Genomic DNA, 19,452 nt, shown 5'->3' on the forward strand with positions numbered 1-19,452 from the left:
CCTTTTTTTTGTGCCATCGGCTCCTGTTGTAAAAGGCTGGGTTGCAGTAATCGTTTGCTTATCCACGACCAGCTCGTCCTCACAGCAGGACTAATGGGAGTCTCTGATCAGAAGAGCATGCTTTCACGCAAACACGCAACCATGGAATTGAATCTCTGATTTGGTTGGGGTGTATGGATGCAGCGCTGAAGGGTTTTGGTAAAACACATTTGTTTGCCAACAGTGTTTCACTGGAAGATGTTTTGTACGTGATACAGAAAATAGCTGATATGGCGTTGGAATACTTGAGCCCTGGAGATGCTTTTAAATTAAGCATTTTAGCGAGTGTTGCAAAGAGGTAAGGTCTTTTTGAGCATACTGTCTGTTTTGAAATAGTTTTGATACAGCTCAACCATAAACTTGGTGCAACACTTTGCCCCCCCCCCCCACGTGGGACCGGTATGAAGCGTTCTTTGTCAGGACGCTATTTGTAGAAGCACAGGATTATTCAACTAACAGACTTTCCATCATGATGTCGTTACACGTTATTTGTTGCTGGTTTGGTTTCAGCGGGGGGGGGGGGTGTGAGGAGGGCCGGCCCTGAGCCCTGAGCCCTGAGCTCTGCTCGTTGAGTTTCCGTTTCGGCTCAGTCCCGGATTAGTATACTGACGGAGATGCTGCTGAGCCCTTTTTTTTTTGTTTGTGTTTTTTTGCCAAATCAGTGCCCGGAACTCCACTGATGTAACCCACGCAGCAAACCAGACACCAGGCAGAAAGATGGAGGCGTATAGTGGAAAAAGAGCGCCGAAAGGAGTCTCTTCAAAGCCTGTTTTGACTTGTGTCGAAGCCATTGTGCCTTATAGCTGTGCAGTATATTTATAACCGCAGATCAAGGGACTCCCGGGGGCCGAGTCCTGCAGGGCAATGTTTCCGCTGCTCCCGGCGGGGCGAGCCGAGCGTGGATCGAGAGGGGAGCGCTACGTTAACCTCGCTGCACCGCTTAACCCTAAAAAACCCTTCGAGGGATGTAAAAGGCCGCGTGCCCGAGAGCTCACCTGGTCACCCGTCAGCAGGTAGGGTCCCACAACAGCCCCAGGCTGCTTTCGATGGACGTGTCGCGGGGACCGAGCTGCGAGGTTGTTGTTTTGGCACGTTTTTCCACACACAGATCACCAGGTGACAGGCCGAGGCTCAGTAGTTTGTAGGATAACAATCTGTACAAATCCACGTTGCCTCGCTGAACCGGTGAGTGAACAGAGGGAGCCGAGGGTCCATACGGGAACCTGAAGGAAGTCACTCATCAAACAAAGATCTCGCGTTTGATTGTTAGCCGAGGAGCCGTGTCGAAGCTGTACCACGGTCACGATAACTTGCATCGTATAGTTTTGAGTCCCAACTGGGAAGCAAATGAAATATTATTAATTTAGTGAAGTCATATTATATTAATGTGATGAATATTGTCTTAACTACTTAAACATGTATCAATCATTTAGTGTCTGGAAAAATTAAACGCAAAGAGGAAAAACAATCATAAATTCCCTACATTGGAAACATGCACATTCCTCGATTATCAAAATATCTGTTGAAGTTGCCTATTCATTTTCTGTCTTGTCGACTTTAGATCTTCGGTTTTTCTTCATTTCCTAGCTTTGTACAGTCGGGGCTGCCAAACCTAACCTTTTTTCAATGATTAATGATTTTCATTGAAATGCTGCTCTCTTGCTTGGCCGGGATTGTCTCTCCGTGGAAGTCGAATCAATCGACTGCCCTGTTAACAAAAGGTCTTTATCTGATGAACCCGTCCCCCCCCCCCCCCCCCCCCCAGGTGTATGATCAATGAGAAATCTGCTTGCTTCCGCCAGGGTGCTCAGCCGGTGTTGCGTGTTTTCTGGCGGGCCAAAGGCGTGTCCACGCTGTGCTGAAAGAGACGTTTTGTTAAAGTCGTGCGACTTGTATGAGCCGGTCTGAATCACACAACGTGCCTCTAGTCAGCGTGGAGTATGTCACTAACGATGAGGACAGAGCTCCACTTTAAGAACCGGCCTATAAGTGCATCTGTGTCCCCTCATGGAATGTAGTATAGATGCTTTTTTATGAAAAATGAATAATAGAACCTGTATGGACCGCTGTTAGATTTAATTACCTATAATCAACTCCATACAACACATTTACACAAATCACTAATTGTTTCCACAATCTATTGAACCAAGGTGCAGAACAAAAGACGCCCTCTACCTCTTACAGCTCTCAGATATATTTTGTGTAAATGTGAAGCTTCCCCAACGTTGAGGAGGAATTTCGATGACCAGTTGAGGGTTTTGTGTCGTTGGCACCTCCAGGTCCCTGGATGCCCCGCGGCGCTGCGTCCCCGGCCGCGCAGGCCAGCCCAATGGCCGGAAGTTGACCCCGCCCACCAGGATGACGCTGCGCCAGCAGCTGAGGGACAAGATCTCGGCGGCTTTCTACCGCCACGGGCTGCTGTGTGCCTCCTACCCAGTACCCATCATCCTCTTCACCTCCGCCAGCATCCTCACCTGCTGGTAGGTGTCAGCTTGGGTTGCTTTTGTCTCCGGGCTCAAAGTAAACTTATTACTTTTTTTTGTCTCTGTGGAGAAAACTTTTAAGTATTCAGGTAAAGGTGTGCATGGATTGCACATTGTCTTTAGCAGTATTATCGACAAAGCACAACTGGTTCATAGAACTTCATAGATGTGTGTGTGTGTGTGTGTGTGTGTGTGTGTGTGTGTGTGTGTGTGTGTGTGTGTGTGTGTGTGTGTGTGTGTGTGTGTGTGTGTGTGTGTGTGTGTGTGTGTGTGTGTGTGTGTGTGAATAACGACACACAGGAAGAGGAAGAGTAATATTGTTCTCTGCTCATTTATAACATTCTTTCACTATTAATGCTTTAAATGTAATTCACCACCTTTCATAAGAATGCTGCAATGTGCTCGTATGCTCACGATTCACCAATACTGAAGGATAAAAGATTGCGGTGTCTGATCAGTGAGCAGTATCTGATACTGAGAAGTGTTTCTGAGAGGGATCGACCGTGGTCCTGGTGTTGGAATTTGATCTCTGCCCCCAAACTCTTTAGGGGAACCTGCCTCCCAGTGGAGAGAATAGCGTGTTATCACGTTATGGACGGCCTGAAGTGAAATGGAAAGCAATTGTTTACACAAGTACCCGGCTCTCCTCGTCTGAACCGGCCATCTGCACATGCCCCCCCCCCCCCCCCCCCCGGCCAGCCCCCCTCCCACCTGCCGACACCAGGACACAAACACTCACCACATACCACGCGCACATTTTATATACTTTTGCTAAATCTCAGGTCAGAAGGTTCAGTTTGCTCGAGTCCGTCGGCGGAGGCGTTGTGAAACCTGCTGCGAGCCGTCCTCACGGAGGGAGGGGGGAGGTCAGAGCAAATGTACGGCCAACCGCTGTGAAGTGAAAGCATAAAAAAAAAAAGAGCTTGAGGATGGGGATGTTAAAAAGGGTTGTGAGAAAATGGGCCGTGGTGAGAATGGGAGGCCTGTCCTTCCATCTGCTTGTCAGGGGGGGGGGCGGGGGGGGGGGCTGGCTGCGCACAAAAGAGGCCTTTGTGGAGGTACAGTGACCTTGCAGAGTGGGAAAGGGAGGCTGGACTGGAGGAAAGAATTAAAACCGAGTGAGAGAGAAATTAAGTTTGTATTCCAACGGACGAGCAAATCAGAAAAAAAATCGTCAGCAGAAAATGACAATGCACTGTCAGGTGATAATGTTACTGATCAATAGCAGTGACTCCGCAAATACTTTATTACTTGCATTCCCAGCTTTGAGATCATTTTGCAAAACCTCCCAATCTCTCCTCCAGACAATGCATATAGACTCACTGAGATATCGTTCTCAAACAAATCCTTTTTGTTTACCACAGTAAATCAGATGGAGGTAGAAATGAGGTTGGTTTGGTCTTTTGAGGGTTTTGAGGTGTTACTTAAGGACCTCTCCAGGTGGCCCTTAATCTCTTAAGAAAAGCCAGAGGCCCAGGTGTTGAGTTCTCTGAAGGCGTTGCCTTGTGAGCACATCACACACACACACGCACGCACAACACGCATGAGTGTTTCAATTGTCTACTGGTTATAAGCTATTCTGTCCGAACTGTTACCTAAACGATGCATTCAGGGCACTAATGCCCCGCTGGAAAGAATAATTGAAACAAATTTAAAACGGACAGCGGACTGAGCGGTTCAATCTTTCCCACAATTGTGTTTCATATATCTAATATGACCCCCCCATCTTTCCCCTAGCTATCCATTATTGAGGCTCCCCCTCCCAGGGACGGGTCCTGTGGAGTACACCACAGGGGTGCGAGACTACAGCGTCCCTTCCCATGAGCCTCAGGGAGACCTCGGAGAGCGGCCCGACTGGGTAAGAGAAGGAAAAAAAGCGTTTAGCATTCATAGAATATCTTCACCTCTTTTTAATCCCGATCATCGTCCCCACCTGCGACTGATCGTGACCTGAAATCGGAGCCCCTAAATGTCACAACATTGTCCCCTTTTAAGTCTGAACCGCACACTTGGCACAAGGCAAAGATGGAGGCCGATGAATAATAAAAAAGATGGACACGGAGCGACGGCTCACTTACCAGATGGCAGTGGTTTTAATTTACAGAATGCCAGCAGTGACTTTCGCTGTGTTGAGTTCTCATCTAAAAAGCAGGTGTGTGTGTGTGTGTGTGTGTGTGTGTGCGCGCAGTACCGAGGTCCTCCGGTCGCCTACATCCAGCAGGTCGTGGTGAAAGCTGCCGTGTCTCCGTGGGACAGCAGCCTGGTGCCGGTGGACGTGTTTCGGTCGCCGCTGGGTCGAGCCTTCAGCCTGCTGGACGAGATCCGCAACCACGTGCACTCTGACGGGTAAACACCAACGTAACGTCCAACATCCAATACCAAGGAGCCGACGGTATCCCAATTGATGTTTTTGCTCCCCCCTGCATCAGTTTTGTTTTTTCTGAGGACATACAAATATTTAAAGTCTATTGCCTTCAAAAAGAAACCGTTAAAAGTGCTTGTACTTCACTGGTAATGTTCAATTATGCAGATTACGTTGAAAGATTAGTATCATCCTCTGCTGAAATACTTATTCCCCCTCTCCCCACCCCGCCCTCCCATCAGCTCCGGGGTTCGCAGTCTGGAGACGCTGTGTCTCCAGGTGACGGACCTGTTTCCAGGGTTACGGCGCATGCAGTCGGTGCTGCCTGAGCACGGCTGCCTGCTCGTCTCCCCCGGCAACTACTGGCAGAACCAGAGGGAGCTGTTCGACCTGGACCCTGACCTCCTGAAGACCATCCAGATGCACGAGCCCAAAGGCCTGCACACCTCGGCCACCCTGCGAGGTGGGTGGAGGCGGCGCCGCCAGCCTGCACGCACGCACGCACGCACGCTTTCTTTGCGGAAGTTTAATATTCAATAGAAGGATTTTAACATCTATGCAAATCCGTTTTAAGTGTATGCGTAACTTATGAATATAGTCACTTCTTTCCTCTCGCTTAAAAGCCACCAGAATGAAGGAATCAGAGAAATTTAGCTGACCTCCAAATCAATGTGGTAGAAATGTCCTAAATAGTGTGAACATTGGAAAGAGGAAAGACTCGCGCCCGCCATCACAGGTGGACTATCCCTTTAAGGCAGAGTTCACGTGTGCCTGTGACCAGGAATGCTCTTGTGTACAGATGCCTTGACCCATGACTTGGATTGATCGTGTACAGTTTGGAAAGTAACTCAGTCCTTCAAAAACGATGAACACGTTTGACCCAGCAACACAGTGCTTGGGGCCCTTTGAAGAGGCATTTTAATGTCTCTTTGTTGCACCAAAACTTCCTTTACGACACTGATGTGACGACTTAAATTTGATACAATGGCTTTGCTTATTTTGCACTGGATTGGGTTGAATTATGTGCTAAAGGATTATTTGCTTCATGTATTTATTAATGTGACCAGTTGTTGCTGAGTGTAACAGTACAGCCCAAAAATAGATGTATCTGTTCTCACTTTCTTGTAAACACACAACATTGACATTACTTATTTTTGTTAAAACGTAGCAGTCTAATTATGGTGCTTTGGCTGCATGGTTTGTATTTTCCTTGATTTTATTTTTTTGATGTTTATTTTAATTTGTCTTTAGAGCAGAGTAATTGCATTATCATGCCATCAGATTATCAACATATGCTGCAGCAGAAATGGGTTTAATTAATGTGTGTGTGTGTGTGTGTGTGTGTGTGTGTGTGTGTTGTAGACCTGCTGTTTGGTGTCCCTGGGAAGTACACCGGGGTCAGTCACTACAACAGGAAGAGGGTGGTGACCTACACCATCACCGTAGTACTATCCCGCTACGACGCAAGGTGAGTTACATTTATTATACGTTTCCCCTTCTAATTGTGCCGATGGCGATGATGATGATGGTGGTGATGAAGCTGTCCCTGTCTGCGTCCAGCTTCCTGGGCGGCCTGCGGGCCCGTCTGAAGCAGCTCCACCCGTCAGCCAACTGCAGCCTGAGGGACGACCACATGGTCCACGTCCACTTCAAAGAGGAGATTGGCATCGCCGAGCTCGTCCCCCTCGTCACCACCTACTTCATCCTGTTCGCCTACATCTACTTCTCCACACGTCAGTCCCTGTGTTGTTGTTCTTAGTGGTTGTTCACACATGGCTTGATGTTTGAAATGTGCCAGAGATCCAGACTCGTGCCCCTCGGGGTCTTTTGTGTGCAGTGGCCGTTCCTGTCTGGTGCACGGATGAACTCTCACTCGGGGATTCTGTACTCAAGAATGCAAACAAAGTAGATCACAATGCATTGCTCTAATGTTTCCTCCCTGCAGGTAAGATTGACATGGTGAAGTCCAAGTGGGGTCTGGCCCTGGCCGCTGTGGTCACAGTCCTTAGCTCCCTGCTAATGTCGGTGGGACTGTGCACGCTCTTCGGACTCACGCCCACGCTCAACGGAGGGTAAGAACGACGCGCCTTTTATCTTCTCTCCACAAACTGCAACTGCGCGGTCGCAAAACACCTCAAATTTTGGGTGGCCACTAGTCGTGGCTGCGCTGGAGAGCCCCTGGTTGTTGCTGCAACTCAAGGGCCTGTGAGTTTGAAGTGATCATGCCTCTTACAACATAAATGTTTTCAGACAGCCCTCGTTTTGCTCTGCTGTTGACATTTCAATTGTGTCCTGTTAATCATCATCATTATTATCTCTTAACTGAAACAAGGACAGGTTCATGAAGAAAAAAAAAACACACTTGGAGGCGCACACAAACAAACACAAACGCGCACAGTGGCTTACGGACTTCCCACTTCCTCTGCATTGACTTTTACATGGATTTGTGTTAATGTTTCCAGCAGGTGGGCAGAGACGTCGGTGGAATAGTATGGGAGGGGGGGGGGGGGCTTCAGGAGGGGGGCGGCAATGCAGCGATATTGACATTTAATGGTCGTCCAATCGTTTGAGGGTTATTAGAAAGACGACGTTGTGGCGCGACCTCGGCACACTGCCGTCCAACCGCTGACCACAAGATCCTCCACGCGAGTCTGCTCAGGGCCCAGCGTGCGCTTTCTGTTTGAATAAACGCTCATCAAGGTCAATACAACAAAGATGTGCGTTTCAGCTACGCTAACGCATGGTTGAGTCCAATAAAGTGGTTGTAAAGGGTGTGTGTGTTTATGTTTAGTGCGTCTGATGTAAGGTGCAGAGTGGTTGATTCCTCTTGTGACCCAGTTATACCCTTCTACAGCACAAGCTTAACTATGTTCTCAAACTAATCTCCCTCAGAAGGAGGGTGGGGGGGGGGGGGGTTTCCTGTAGACACAGGGAGAACAGAGTGTTCTGCGTCATTTGTGTTTCTTCTTCACAACCATTTCTGAGTATTGGTTTCATGGTTTTACTTCCGTTACTCTTGATGATTTAGATCTAAAAGTGTGAAATTCTTTATTTTTTATTTTTTATTGAGCCCAGCTCACAAGTGCGGAGAAGGGAAGAAGGCGTTTGTTCTTGCGTTAGCTTCTCCCGCTCCATGTTGGATCCACTACCTGCAGTCGATGAGCCGCCGCCTTTGTTTATTCAAAGGTTGTTATTATTATTGAACTCATTGCGAGTCCACGTTTCACCACCACTGCACGTTGACGAGTTATGCAAAGCACACACGGACAAACTCGCTTTGTATACTTCTTCTCAGATGTCTCTATTTATGTGTTTTTTTGGGGGAAAAGACATGGCAGTTTATGCGAAAATCAAATATATAACGACGATGCCAATTATAAAATTGAGGTCCACAGTTAGAAAGATGTAGACAGAGGATCAGCCCTGAAGAGGAAGTGTTTTGTTTTCTGTGTGCAGGGAGATTTTTCCTTACCTGGTCGTAGTGATCGGTCTGGAGAACGTCTTGGTCCTCACCAAGTCCGTGGTGTCCACCCCTGTCGACCTCGAGGTCAAACTCCGTATTGCTCAGGGTAAGGGAAAAGTCTGACGGCTGACTTTTGGCCACTCGTTTCATTCAAGTGGATTGAAATGTTAAGAGCATTTGATTTATTGATGTTTTTTTATAGAAATGTTTTAGAAGAATACCACCAACGCCAGCTTTAAATATTGGTGCTTTTTTCTTCTTCTCCAGGTCTTAGTAATGAGAGCTGGTCTATCATGAAGAACATGGCCACAGAACTCTGCATCATCCTAATTGGATATTTCACCCTTGTGCCAGCTATCCAGGTATTTGAAATAATAGTTTGACGTCTTTCATTAGACAATGTGACTCGATCTTCTCACAGTGAGCATTGTGTGGTGTTCTTGCGTCACATGAGGCACTAAATCCCAAAATATTGGAGCTATCCGAGTCAATGTGGCTGTTTGTTAACATTTGGTCTCCATGTTGCAGGAGTTCTGTCTGTTTGCTGTAGTCGGGCTGGTTTCTGACTTCTTCCTGCAGATGTTCTTCTTCACAACGGTGCTGTCCATAGACATCCGACGCATGGAGGCGAGAACTCTCACTGACCAACATCCATCATGATTACATTCAGATCACATATACTATGTAATATACATGCCACCGTTAGCTGCAGAGTGAAACTCGGCAGATTGACAATTGACCGATTCCAGCTGTTCAGCTCCCAGAGATTTTTTTTTTTGGAAAGGTGCGCGTTATTGTGGCCTCCAAATGAAGTATTGAAGTATTCGACCTTGAATATATCAAACTATAAAGAGACATTTGCCAGGCGAGTGCACCTTTTCTAACAATAAAAGGCCAGATCTTTATATTTATGTACAGAAAACCTTAATATTTTGCCGTATTTAAAGGGATTCTGCTAATAAATGCCGTCAATAGAGCGTTGAGGCGATTAAAAGCAGAATTAACAGAAACTGACAATCTAAGTGTGATTTATCGACACTCCGAAGCATCTTTCTGCCAATAGTCCGTGTCAATCCTCATATATAAACATGAAGATAACTAAAACGCTGTTTAGCTCGGTGCGCAGCTCAATGGGCCTTAGCATCACAAACCTGTACGTTTACTCATGCAAAAAGAATCCTCTTTCTCCTAAATCCTTAATTCTCTATGTAGTAACATGTGTTATACATGTTGTAATATCTTTCCTGTCTCTTCACACCAGCTGGCTGACTTGAACCGCCGCCTGCCGGCCGAAGCAGGTCTGCCGCCGCCGAAGCCCGGCCCGCTGCGCCCGCGAGAGGTCCCCCCTCCCCCCCGGCCCTCCCCCCACACCATCACCCTGCAGACCCCGGCCTTCAGGAACCTCCGGCTCCCCAAGAGGCTGCGCGTGGTGTACTTCCTGGCGCGCACGCGCCTGGCGCAGCGCGTCATCATGGTGAGAAGATGACCCGTCAGAAGTGTATGTCGATCAACCATCAGTGGGAATGTAAACATAAATGTAGAGAACCTAGGGAGGAGTTTCCTTTTTAAGGAAGCCGTCGGAGACGATAAAGCAAAAGTCCAAACGGCTCCGGCAGAAATCTGATCTCAACTGGCCGGTCGCTGTCCTTCCGTCTGCGTCACCTCCAGGTGGGCACGGTGATCTGGATCGGGATCCTGGTCTACACCGACCCAGCGGGAATACGCGCCTACCTGGCCGCACAAGTGTCTGAGCAAAGCCCCCTGGGGGATCCCGGGGGGGGCGGCCTGCCCCCCCACCACCTCGGGGTGGCGCCCGTCTTCCGCGGCGGCGATCCCACCAGCACCCTCACCATCAAACCGCCGGATCCAACTCCCGTACCGGAGAACCAGTCTCGGGGCCACCACCGCGCCTCCGCCAGGACGGGGCCCCTCACCCAGGCTCCGCCCCCCGCCGTGCCCCAGATCACATGGGGAGCGGAGGACGAGGAGGGCTGGAGGAGGCTCTCCTTCAGGCACTGGCCGTCGCTCTTCAGCTACTACAACATCACTTTAGCCAAGAGGTGGGTGTGTGGCAGTAATTCATGTATCTGGTTCCATAGCTACAAAAGGCTCATTCGACTACTAAGTAAACTCAGGGTTAAGATACCTGACTTAATCCAATTAAAACACCAACAACAGAGTAAAATGAATTTACACAGCGGTTACAACATGTGGATCGATACTTTGCAACACTGAAGAAAATCATATTTTACACAAATGTTCCGTTTGCATTAAAAACATTTAACTTTTGCCTCTTTCAGTGTTCGTGTAACATGCGCCATCATAGCACTACTTTGAGAGTGAGTTTAGGGTTAAGGCTTTTTAACAACATCCTAAAAAGAAGCCGCGGTCTTTCGTAGAGGTGCTCCTGCGTGTTTTGGATATGGTTTGATGGAGTCTGATGTTCATTTTGCTACTGGGACGCCTCGTTTCAGATACATCAGCATCCTGCCCGTCATTCCCGTCACTGTTCACCTGAGCCCTCAGGAGGCCATCGAGACGCGTCACCCTCAGGACACCAGACACCCCCCTCCATCCATTCCCAAAGTGTCTGCCAATCTACAGACCGACTTCACCCTCTACAAGTTAGTACAAGCACACACAAATGTCCCTTTTAAATGACATTTTGAAGATTGAACAGTGGTTCTATTTTTTTTTCTCCTTATTAAAAGAGTCTGAATAATTAAGAATACACTTAAATATCTCAGAATGCAGTTGTTTCTTAATCGGGATTCTTAATTTGTTAGTCCGTAAACTTTTGTTTTTGGGGTTAAAATAGTTTGCACAGTGCCTATGAAAGCATTCATTTTTTTATCGGTTTACAACACTGAATCACGTTGTAATGTTTCTTTTTGAGACTGCCATAAATGAATCAAATATCTCTCCGGAAATCTGCCCCTGGTAAAAATAAAAATAAAACAATACAGCAGAGCAATAAAAGGTCCTTGGCCCTGGGCCCAAGGTCATTGAACTATTAGTTTGAGTCCTCATTAGGAGGTTGCATAGCGTTTTTTTTTAATAGCCATATTCTACATGACTCGAAAGGCAGTAAACGGTTCAGTGCGTTTTTTTTTTTTACAAAATCGACATGGAATCAAGGTCACGTTGGGCTCTCACACGCTTATGAAACACCGCGAGGGAACAAACTGGGTATTTGATTGTTTTTGATGCGTCAGAGAAAACGCTGCTCTTAGTTTTGTGGACTGTCAGGTCTCACTGGACCCATTGTTATCTCCTCTGATGCTGAAGAAGAGACAGAGAAAAGGGAAGCGTTTCCCGATGCAGCAGTGGAGATGTTTCATCCCATGTTGTGTCTGAAAAATCAAAACATTCAAGCTGATGATTCCATTTGATTTGTTCTGTCGTTTTCATTTGAGATCTTTGAGGAGGAGAAATGAATAAAGACTGAACTGAGCTTTGTTCAGAGCAGAAAACTGTTCGGTTGTTGTTGTTTTGATGGTTGTCACAGCTGTGTCTGGAATGCTTGTGAGATTATTGAATTATTGTGAAAATTGGCAACCAAGAACTGTCGGCTGCGGCATAACTGCATATTTAACAGGATTTTCCACATGTGGCTTTTGATTCCCTTGTTGATTGTCCTGTTGATTTAGGACAAAAAGGCTGGTAGCCCCCCCCGCCCCCCCTTCTTGCCCTGCAACATCGGAGTGTGGAGTTTAGCTTTCACTGTGTTGCGTAATGCGAAGTGTTTTCACCTTGACTGCGAAATGCAAGGCCAAGTTCTTTTTCGTTTCATCTTTGGACAGCAGATAGGACGTCCTATCAGCTGAGGTCGGGGGGGTTAGGGTCGTGACCTTCACGGTGGGGAAGTGGCAGCCGAGGGTTGAGAAGGCCACTGTGATAAAAGTGAGCTGTAGTGGGATTGAGGGACGGAATGTCTCCTAATCACCAACACTGGAAAATCATTTAATATGACATTTTATTTGTATAGTGTTTTTTATTAGTAACTAAATACAGTAAAAGCATAAAACACACTTTTGTCACACAGTAAAAACACATTTAGACTCGTTTCTCTCAGCATTTCCAGAATTAGGAATTAAAAAATGCTATAATCTAAATTGTTTAGAGTGTTGAATATAAATTATGAATCTAAATCTATTTAAAAGTAGTAATTATGTCATGAATGACTGAGGCTTTAATGCACAACTTTTTTTTTTAAATGGTTTTGGGTGAGTTGGTACAGCCGAAACGATTAATCATGAACGTAATCTGCAGATAAATCGATAAGATAGATAATATTTAACTGCAGCTCTCGTTGTTTCACAACAGCAAGAATCCCAATATGCCTGTTCCATAATTTAAGCAAGAACAGGATACACAACCATGTGTCAACCTGATGTATTATTCAAACATGAGATTGTATTACCTAGTAAATACAAAAACTAAACTTTCAGTTCAGATTGTGGAGACCGATCCAACTGTTTCATTCCTGACACCAGTAAAACCAGTGTGACTTTAACAAGGTCTTTTAATAAACCGTATAATGAGCCGTATGCCTTCACTTATAACACAACTCCGTAGTATCGGTGCATCTCTAACGTTGTGGGAGGTTTGTGTTTGCTTCACGCTTTGCGAGCTAACAAAAGGAGTACAAACTGACGGTTGTCTTTACCTCTGGAACTTTCATGTTCTGCTCCTGACCGTAACAGTGCATTTAGTTTACACATTTCGTGGCACCTTTTTTGAGATCAGCAGTCATATCATCTGATATTTGCGTGCTCTCTGGCTGTCGAGTCACAGAAGGGAGCGCGGCTTTGATTGACATTTGTTGAGGGACCGTTCGGGGCAGAGATCCGGCTTGTAGCGTTGTGTTGTAAAGGTGTGTTTTTAGTTTCTGCGGAGAAACGGCTTTTTAAAGGACCGGTATTTCAGGCAGAGTAGGTCGCGCTCTTTCGCCGGGTTTCACCATCGCGCTTTTGCACACGTTCCACAGCAGGTGGAGGCTGCTCCTCCCATGTGGCCAGTTGCATTCTTCTTTTCAGCACGCTGTTGTTATATTGTGTGTATTGTATTTTATCATTTTGTGGGAACACATTCGGTAAAAAGGTTTTTGAAAGAGTTGAGGGATAAAAATGAAGCTTTCCATTTGATATGTAAGTAGAGCTGTTAGAAAACCCGAGATGAAAGCCTTTGTCCCCTGATAAAAGGTGATGGAAATATATGTCGAGTTGAATAATGTCATAGTGAGAAAAGTTAAAATGTATTTGTTCGAAATACATGGAGAAAAAAGCTAAACATGCTATAAAAATGCTAAACTTTTTTAAGGTAAAGAAATGTCGGGGGGAAAAGTTTGAAAAAATAAATTTAACTTTAAAATGTTATCTTGAACATTTTCATGAATACAAAGCTAGAAAAAAAAGAAAATGTTTGGGCTCAGAGAATAAAAATCAAAAGTCACCTGGAAAAACTGTTGAAATATATTTGGTCAAAAAATATTGTGATTAAAAAAAAATAATAATAATAAATTGTCATGGGGGAAAAATAATTTGGCCATAATCTGTTGTGGAGCCGGTAGATGTCATGACATTTTTTCCTGTGCGCCCCCCCCCCCCCCCCCCCCCTCCTTCCAGGGTGGCGGCTCTGGGCCTGGCGGCGGGCGTCCTGCTGGTTCTGCTGCTCTTCTGCCTCTACCGAGTTCTTTGCCCACGGAACTACGGCCAGAACGGCGTGGCTCACGGGCGGCGGCGCCGCGGGGACCTGCCCTGCGACGACTACGGCTACTCGCCGCCCGTCAGCGAGATCTCACCGCTGCTGCTCAGGGGCCACAGCATGGTGAGAGCCATTACCTCTGAAGGCCATCTCACCCATTTACACAAAAGCAGCTGTTATTATTTAACTATTTGTATTATTAGCACCTAAACACGGAAATGCTGAAGCCGGCTGATTATCTGGATTCTTCCTTAAATCCGCTTAGAAAAACCTGACTACTGTGTCTGTTGGTTAAAGGTTTTTAGTTTTCTTTCTCCTGTATTTCTGTCCCTCAGGACATCGAGTGCTTGGCCAGCGACGGGATGCTGCTGGCCAGCTGCTGCCTGGCCGGACAGATCCGGGTTTGGGACACTCAGACCGGCGACTGTTTGACCGTCATCCCGAACGTCGGGTACGTCGGCCCCTCGCGTGCACGCTTGTTTTTGTTGTTAAAGTTACTTCAATAACGGCGTACTTTGGAACGCGTTTCTGCGACGTATAAACCTCGCCGACGTCGGTCAGATTGATTCATCTCAGCACGCGGCGCCCTGCGGCTCACTGGCCCCCGCTTTACTCTCCTCAGGCTCCGACGGAGCAGCAGCAGTGGCCGCTGGGAGCAGCGGGAGGGCTGGGACGGTGTGGGCGGAGCCCCGGAGCCCGAGTGCTTCGGCCCCTCCCTCGGTGGCGACGGACCGCCGGAGGAGGAGGTCTACCCGGTGCGGCGCCGCGCCGCCCCCGCCTGGCCGACTCTGTTTGGCGACCAGCCCGATCTCACCCCGCTCATCGACACCAACTTCGCCTCCCAGCCCCCCTCCCACCTCTGCCCGCCGCCCAGGGACGGCTTTGACTTCGGCGGCCTGGTGGAGCGCGCCTACAAGGAGCACGAGCCCCCTTCGCCGTCCGCCTACCCCGCCCCTTCCTCCGCGTCCTCCTCGCCGCCCTCGGGGGCTTCGCTCCAGAGAAGCCCCAGCGCAGGGGACGCAGCCGCCTTCTCGGCCCAAGAAAGGGCCTCGGCGGCGGGGACGCAGGCGGCGGCAGACGGGGAGAGCTCCGTGTGGGCCATGGAGCTGAGAGGGAATCTGATCGCTGCTGGGAGGAGCAGCGGCAAACTGGAGGTGGGGGAAATGCATTGTATCTGAAACGGTCATCTTCCAGTCATTTAATGACGCTTCTCACTACCAAGAAAGAAATACAATTTTTTAAATGAATAATGTTGAAGAATAACTGGTATCTTGAGTCGGTCTGACTTTCCTACCTCCTCTTTTGATCTGTATAAAAAAAAAAAAAATGAACACAATGCTACACATTATGATGAAAATGTAAGGATCATTTTCAACCTATCTTTTGGGGCCAGTTGTGGGACGCAGTCGAAGGGTCGTTACGTTGCATCAATGAAGACGGAGGCTCTGGGATCACGGCGCTCGCCTTCCTCAACAACAGGTGAAACAATCTTCTATAGATTCTTTTTATTTCAGTGTTGCACACTTCCGTTGCTGCGGTGACGCATACTCGGTCCTTCGTTGCCCTTCTAATAGTGAAAAGTGACCCTACAGTTTAATAGACTGAATGATCCTCCGTGCTTTTCCTCCCCAGAATTGTGGCAGCTCGGCTCAACGGGTCTCTGGATTTCTTCACTGTTGAGATAAACAAACCTCTGGGTCTTCTGCAGTACCGAGGTGAGACTCGACACCTGTTTCGTTGCATGTTTTTTTCATTTTCTATCAGTACAAATCTCTCTCTCTGTATTTTTAAAGGCTTGTGTTTTTGGATTCAAGTTTAATTGGCAACATGGCCTTAATTACCTGAACATGACACGACTGTTAATGTACGGAAGAGCACAACATGAACATTTTAACAACACTGTAAAATATCATCTGGTTGCAGCTTCACCAATTTGGGGCTATGTGGAATTTTACATCATTGAATATTAAAAAAAAAAGTCACAGAATATCATTGAGTCCTTCGGCACTGGGAAACCGTGATGGACAGAAACATTTGATTTTCTTAACAATGACTTGTTTATTGAAGGTTTATCTTTAATGGAAATGAATCCTTTGTTGCAAGAAAGGCAATTATTTGAGCCGTTATTTCATACGAAGTCTTGACATTGTACCTAAATTAGATATTTCAAGGTTTTGGTCAACAGATCAAACGATTAAATAACCAATAGGTGAGAATACGTAACTGCAGCCGTTGACTAAACCCCAGGAGATTCCTCCACAATAGAGACGAGGCGGGAAGAAGAAACGGCCACTTGAAGGCTTCTTCATCTCCTCCTCCAGGTGCCCCCGGGCGAGGCAGCGTGCCCCCCTCCCCCTGTTACAGCAGCGAAGATGTGATCAGCTGCCAGCTCACCCGCTCGGTCCAGTGCGCCCACCAGAAGCCCATCACGGTGCTGCGAGCGGCCGCCGGGCGCGTCGTCACCGGCAGCCAGGACCACACCGTGCGGGTAAGTCGCACAGAGAGTGTGTGTGTGTGTGTGTGTGTGTGTGTGTGTGTGTGTGTGTGTGTGTGTGTGTGTGTGTGTGTGTGTGTGTGTGTGTGTGATTCTCACCGTGTGGTTAATTCGTCAGGTGTATCGCCTGGAGGACTCGTGTTGCCTCTTCACGCTGCAGGGTCACTCTGGAGGGATCACAGCCATCTACATAGACCAGGTGAGTGATGGAGCTGCTTCTAAGGCGTCGTTACATCGTAACGGACTCGGTCTGTTCACATGACATTTAAAAAAAAAAAAAAAAAGTAAACATAAATTCAAAATTGTCATGGGGAAAAAGAATTTGGCCAAAATATATTGTGGAGTGGGTAGAAAAAATAGATTTAGGTTGAAAACATTTTAAGTGAAATATGTAAGAAAAAAACGAGTGGTGTAGAAAACCTCATGAAAGTCTTCTTGCTCTGACCGCTCCTGTTTTTTTTAAAACTAATTCTTTGGACATTATATCCTATTACATTTTTCATACTTCTAAGACATTTCTCCACATGCTACATTATGAATTTTCTAATGAAATTTGCTTTCCTATGACATACACATTACTTTTGTGCACAGTATTATTTGACATACTGAACTCTGTACACTGAATAACATCATGCTCGATGAAAGGGGGATTTATTGCATTGTTGTAAAATGTAGTAGAATCCACACGTCATACAATAGTGTGTCAAAAGAATGTCCTCTGACCCGGTTCCTTCAGACGATGGTCCTGGCGAGTGGCGGCCAAGACGGCGCCATCTGCCTGTGGGACGTCTTGACGGGGAGTCGCGTCAGCCATGTTTACGGTCACCGCGGCGACGTGACCTCGCTCGTTTGCACCACGTCTTGCGTCATCAGCTCGGGCCTCGATGACCTCATCTGTATCTGGGACCGCAGCACTGGGATCAAGCTCTACTCCATACAGCAGGTACAGTGCAGCACGCCGCCGCCTCCTTGACCTCCTTGACCTCTTTGGCCTGGGAATGAATTATTTAAAAAAATGACAACTACACTACGGCAATATAAACACTTGTTTCTTCCTCGCCAGGAGGCGGGTTGCGGGGCCAGTCTGGGAGTGATCTCCGAGTCTCTCCTGGTGACGGGGGGCCAGGGCTGCGTCTCCTTCTGGGACCTGAACTTCGGCGACCTGCTGCAGACGGTCTACCTGGGCCAGAGCAGCGACGGCCAGGGCGTCCGGCAGCTGCTCGTCCTCGACAACGCCGCCATCATCTGTGACTTTGGCAGCGAGCTCAGCCTGGTGTACGTTCCCTCGGTGCTGGAAAAACTAGACTAGAGGGGGGGCGATTGGACGCACTGGAGGCTGCTGTCACACGACGGCGGGGGGGGGGGGGGGGGTGGGGGCGTTTCCTCTACAGATGAAACTTCAGATTTCGAGTGAAGCCTGGATGTAACGTGGAGGAAGAGGAGCTGAGGGCCGATGGTACCATGTGCCGCGTTGTACCCGAGGACGTCGGTGACGAAAGGAGTCCGTTCAAGTAAAGCTGGGTGTTTCTCACTGAGAGATTCCACCAGTTAGCTTATTTTTTATCTTTTTTAAAAAAAAAATGCGTATTTGTCTTGTGGCTCTGCCCTCTATGCTGCTTATACGAGTGGGGCTTCCCCGTGACCCCGCCCGCCCAGAGAGGAAGATCGCTTTTTTATTTGGAATATTCCTGCTGCCTCTTTTGCTAGAAAAGTCAAGTGCAGCCACAGCGATGTGTGTGTGTGTGTGTGTGTGTGTGTGTGTGTGTGTGTGTGTGTGTGTGTGTGTGTGTGTGTGTGTGTGTGTGTGTGTGTGTGTGTGTGTGTGTGTGTGTGTGTGTGTGTGTGTGTGTGTGTGTGTGTGTGTGTGTGTGTGTGTGTGTGTGTGTGTGTGTGTGTGTGTGTGTGTGTGTGTGTGAGATATGATTGAATCTACGCCCTTTTTAAGGCATAAAATACATTGATTGGTGATGTGTGTGTATGAGTTAACACAGATGATTACTGTATAAAGTGAAACCTCCTTAGGGGGCTGTTTTCACATGTATAAATTTATTATTTATTAGCGATGCGTTTTTTTTAATAACTGTTGTTTTATGAATGGCTAATCCCGGCTTTTAAACCAGACTAAAACAACGAAATGCGTGTAGGATGGGGACTGTCTGTTGGGTGGGGGTTATGAGACGATTGTTTGTGATTTTGAACTGGAGACACTGAAGTGTTTAAATGTTTTTGGGGGGGGGGGGGGGGGCTGTAGCAGAAGAGGTGCCTCCCCCCCGGGCCTCTGATCCAGGGGCTGCTGACGCTGTACGAGGGGGGGCCCTGCGTGCTACACCTTCATCGGGCTACCTCCATTTTTCTAAACCGCTTGAATTCTGGACGAGGACACTTGATTTTGTTCTGCACAAGCCGCCATCAGCTCACGTCATGTTTACATCGGCTGTCGTATTTTAAAAAAAAAAATTAAATTTTGCCCTTTTAGAGATTTTTATTTTTATTTGCCGTTTAGTGTCGCTGGTTCAACCGATCGTGGATTTTCACGTCGGCAGTGTCGTTTACCTTTAACCCGCTGCCCCTCTCTCTGCAGCCGCTCAGTGAAACGAGACGCTGAGAATGCAGACGGCAACAAGTGCAACGCTGCTGTTCATCTCGTTTGCTCGTTCCTTTTTTAGAATCCCTTCTGCATTCATGGCTCGTCAAACCGTGAAACGATCAATCGCCACTAGTTTATCCCTCATTAGGTTTCCATAAAAAAGAAAGGCATCCAACGACTAAATATTCTTTACAGCATTCCAACACTATTTTAACGCACTACTAACCCGTGGAAATCAGCTGGTAGACTGAGAGCTCACTAATTCATTTAGTCTTTACAAAAATAGTGAATTATCATTTTTACATCATTTGATCATAA

At 47.3% G+C, this 19,452-nt stretch overlaps 1 protein-coding gene across 2 annotated transcripts; it reads left to right on the plus strand.

Moving 5' to 3' along the window:
• Window positions 1-64: 64 nt before the first annotated feature.
• On the plus strand, window positions 65-17,906 carry scap (SREBF chaperone). Of its 2 annotated transcripts, XM_037454751.2 has the most exons (24): window positions 65-337; window positions 702-1,052; window positions 2,319-2,519; window positions 4,260-4,380; window positions 4,711-4,868; window positions 5,127-5,347; window positions 6,247-6,352; window positions 6,445-6,617; window positions 6,830-6,956; window positions 8,341-8,453; window positions 8,615-8,709; window positions 8,876-8,974; window positions 9,609-9,821; window positions 10,016-10,407; window positions 10,822-10,971; window positions 13,975-14,176; window positions 14,389-14,504; window positions 14,676-15,207; window positions 15,447-15,532; window positions 15,686-15,768; window positions 16,375-16,541; window positions 16,666-16,746; window positions 17,284-17,490; window positions 17,611-17,906. In XM_037454751.2, exons 2-24 carry the CDS (start codon window positions 904-906, stop codon window positions 17,854-17,856), a joined length of 4,038 nt encoding a protein of 1,345 aa, XP_037310648.2. In that variant the 5' UTR covers window positions 65-337; window positions 702-903; the 3' UTR covers window positions 17,857-17,906. The 2 variants fall into 2 exon arrangements, with proteins under 2 accessions (XP_037310648.2, XP_037310647.2); XM_037454750.2 differs by lacking the exon at window positions 702-1,052.
• The last annotated feature ends 1,546 nt before the right edge of the window (window positions 17,907-19,452 follow it).

Source organism: Pungitius pungitius, chromosome 11 (genome assembly GCF_949316345.1).
Source record: "Pungitius pungitius chromosome 11, fPunPun2.1, whole genome shotgun sequence".
NCBI lineage: Eukaryota > Metazoa > Chordata > Actinopteri > Perciformes > Gasterosteidae > Pungitius > Pungitius pungitius.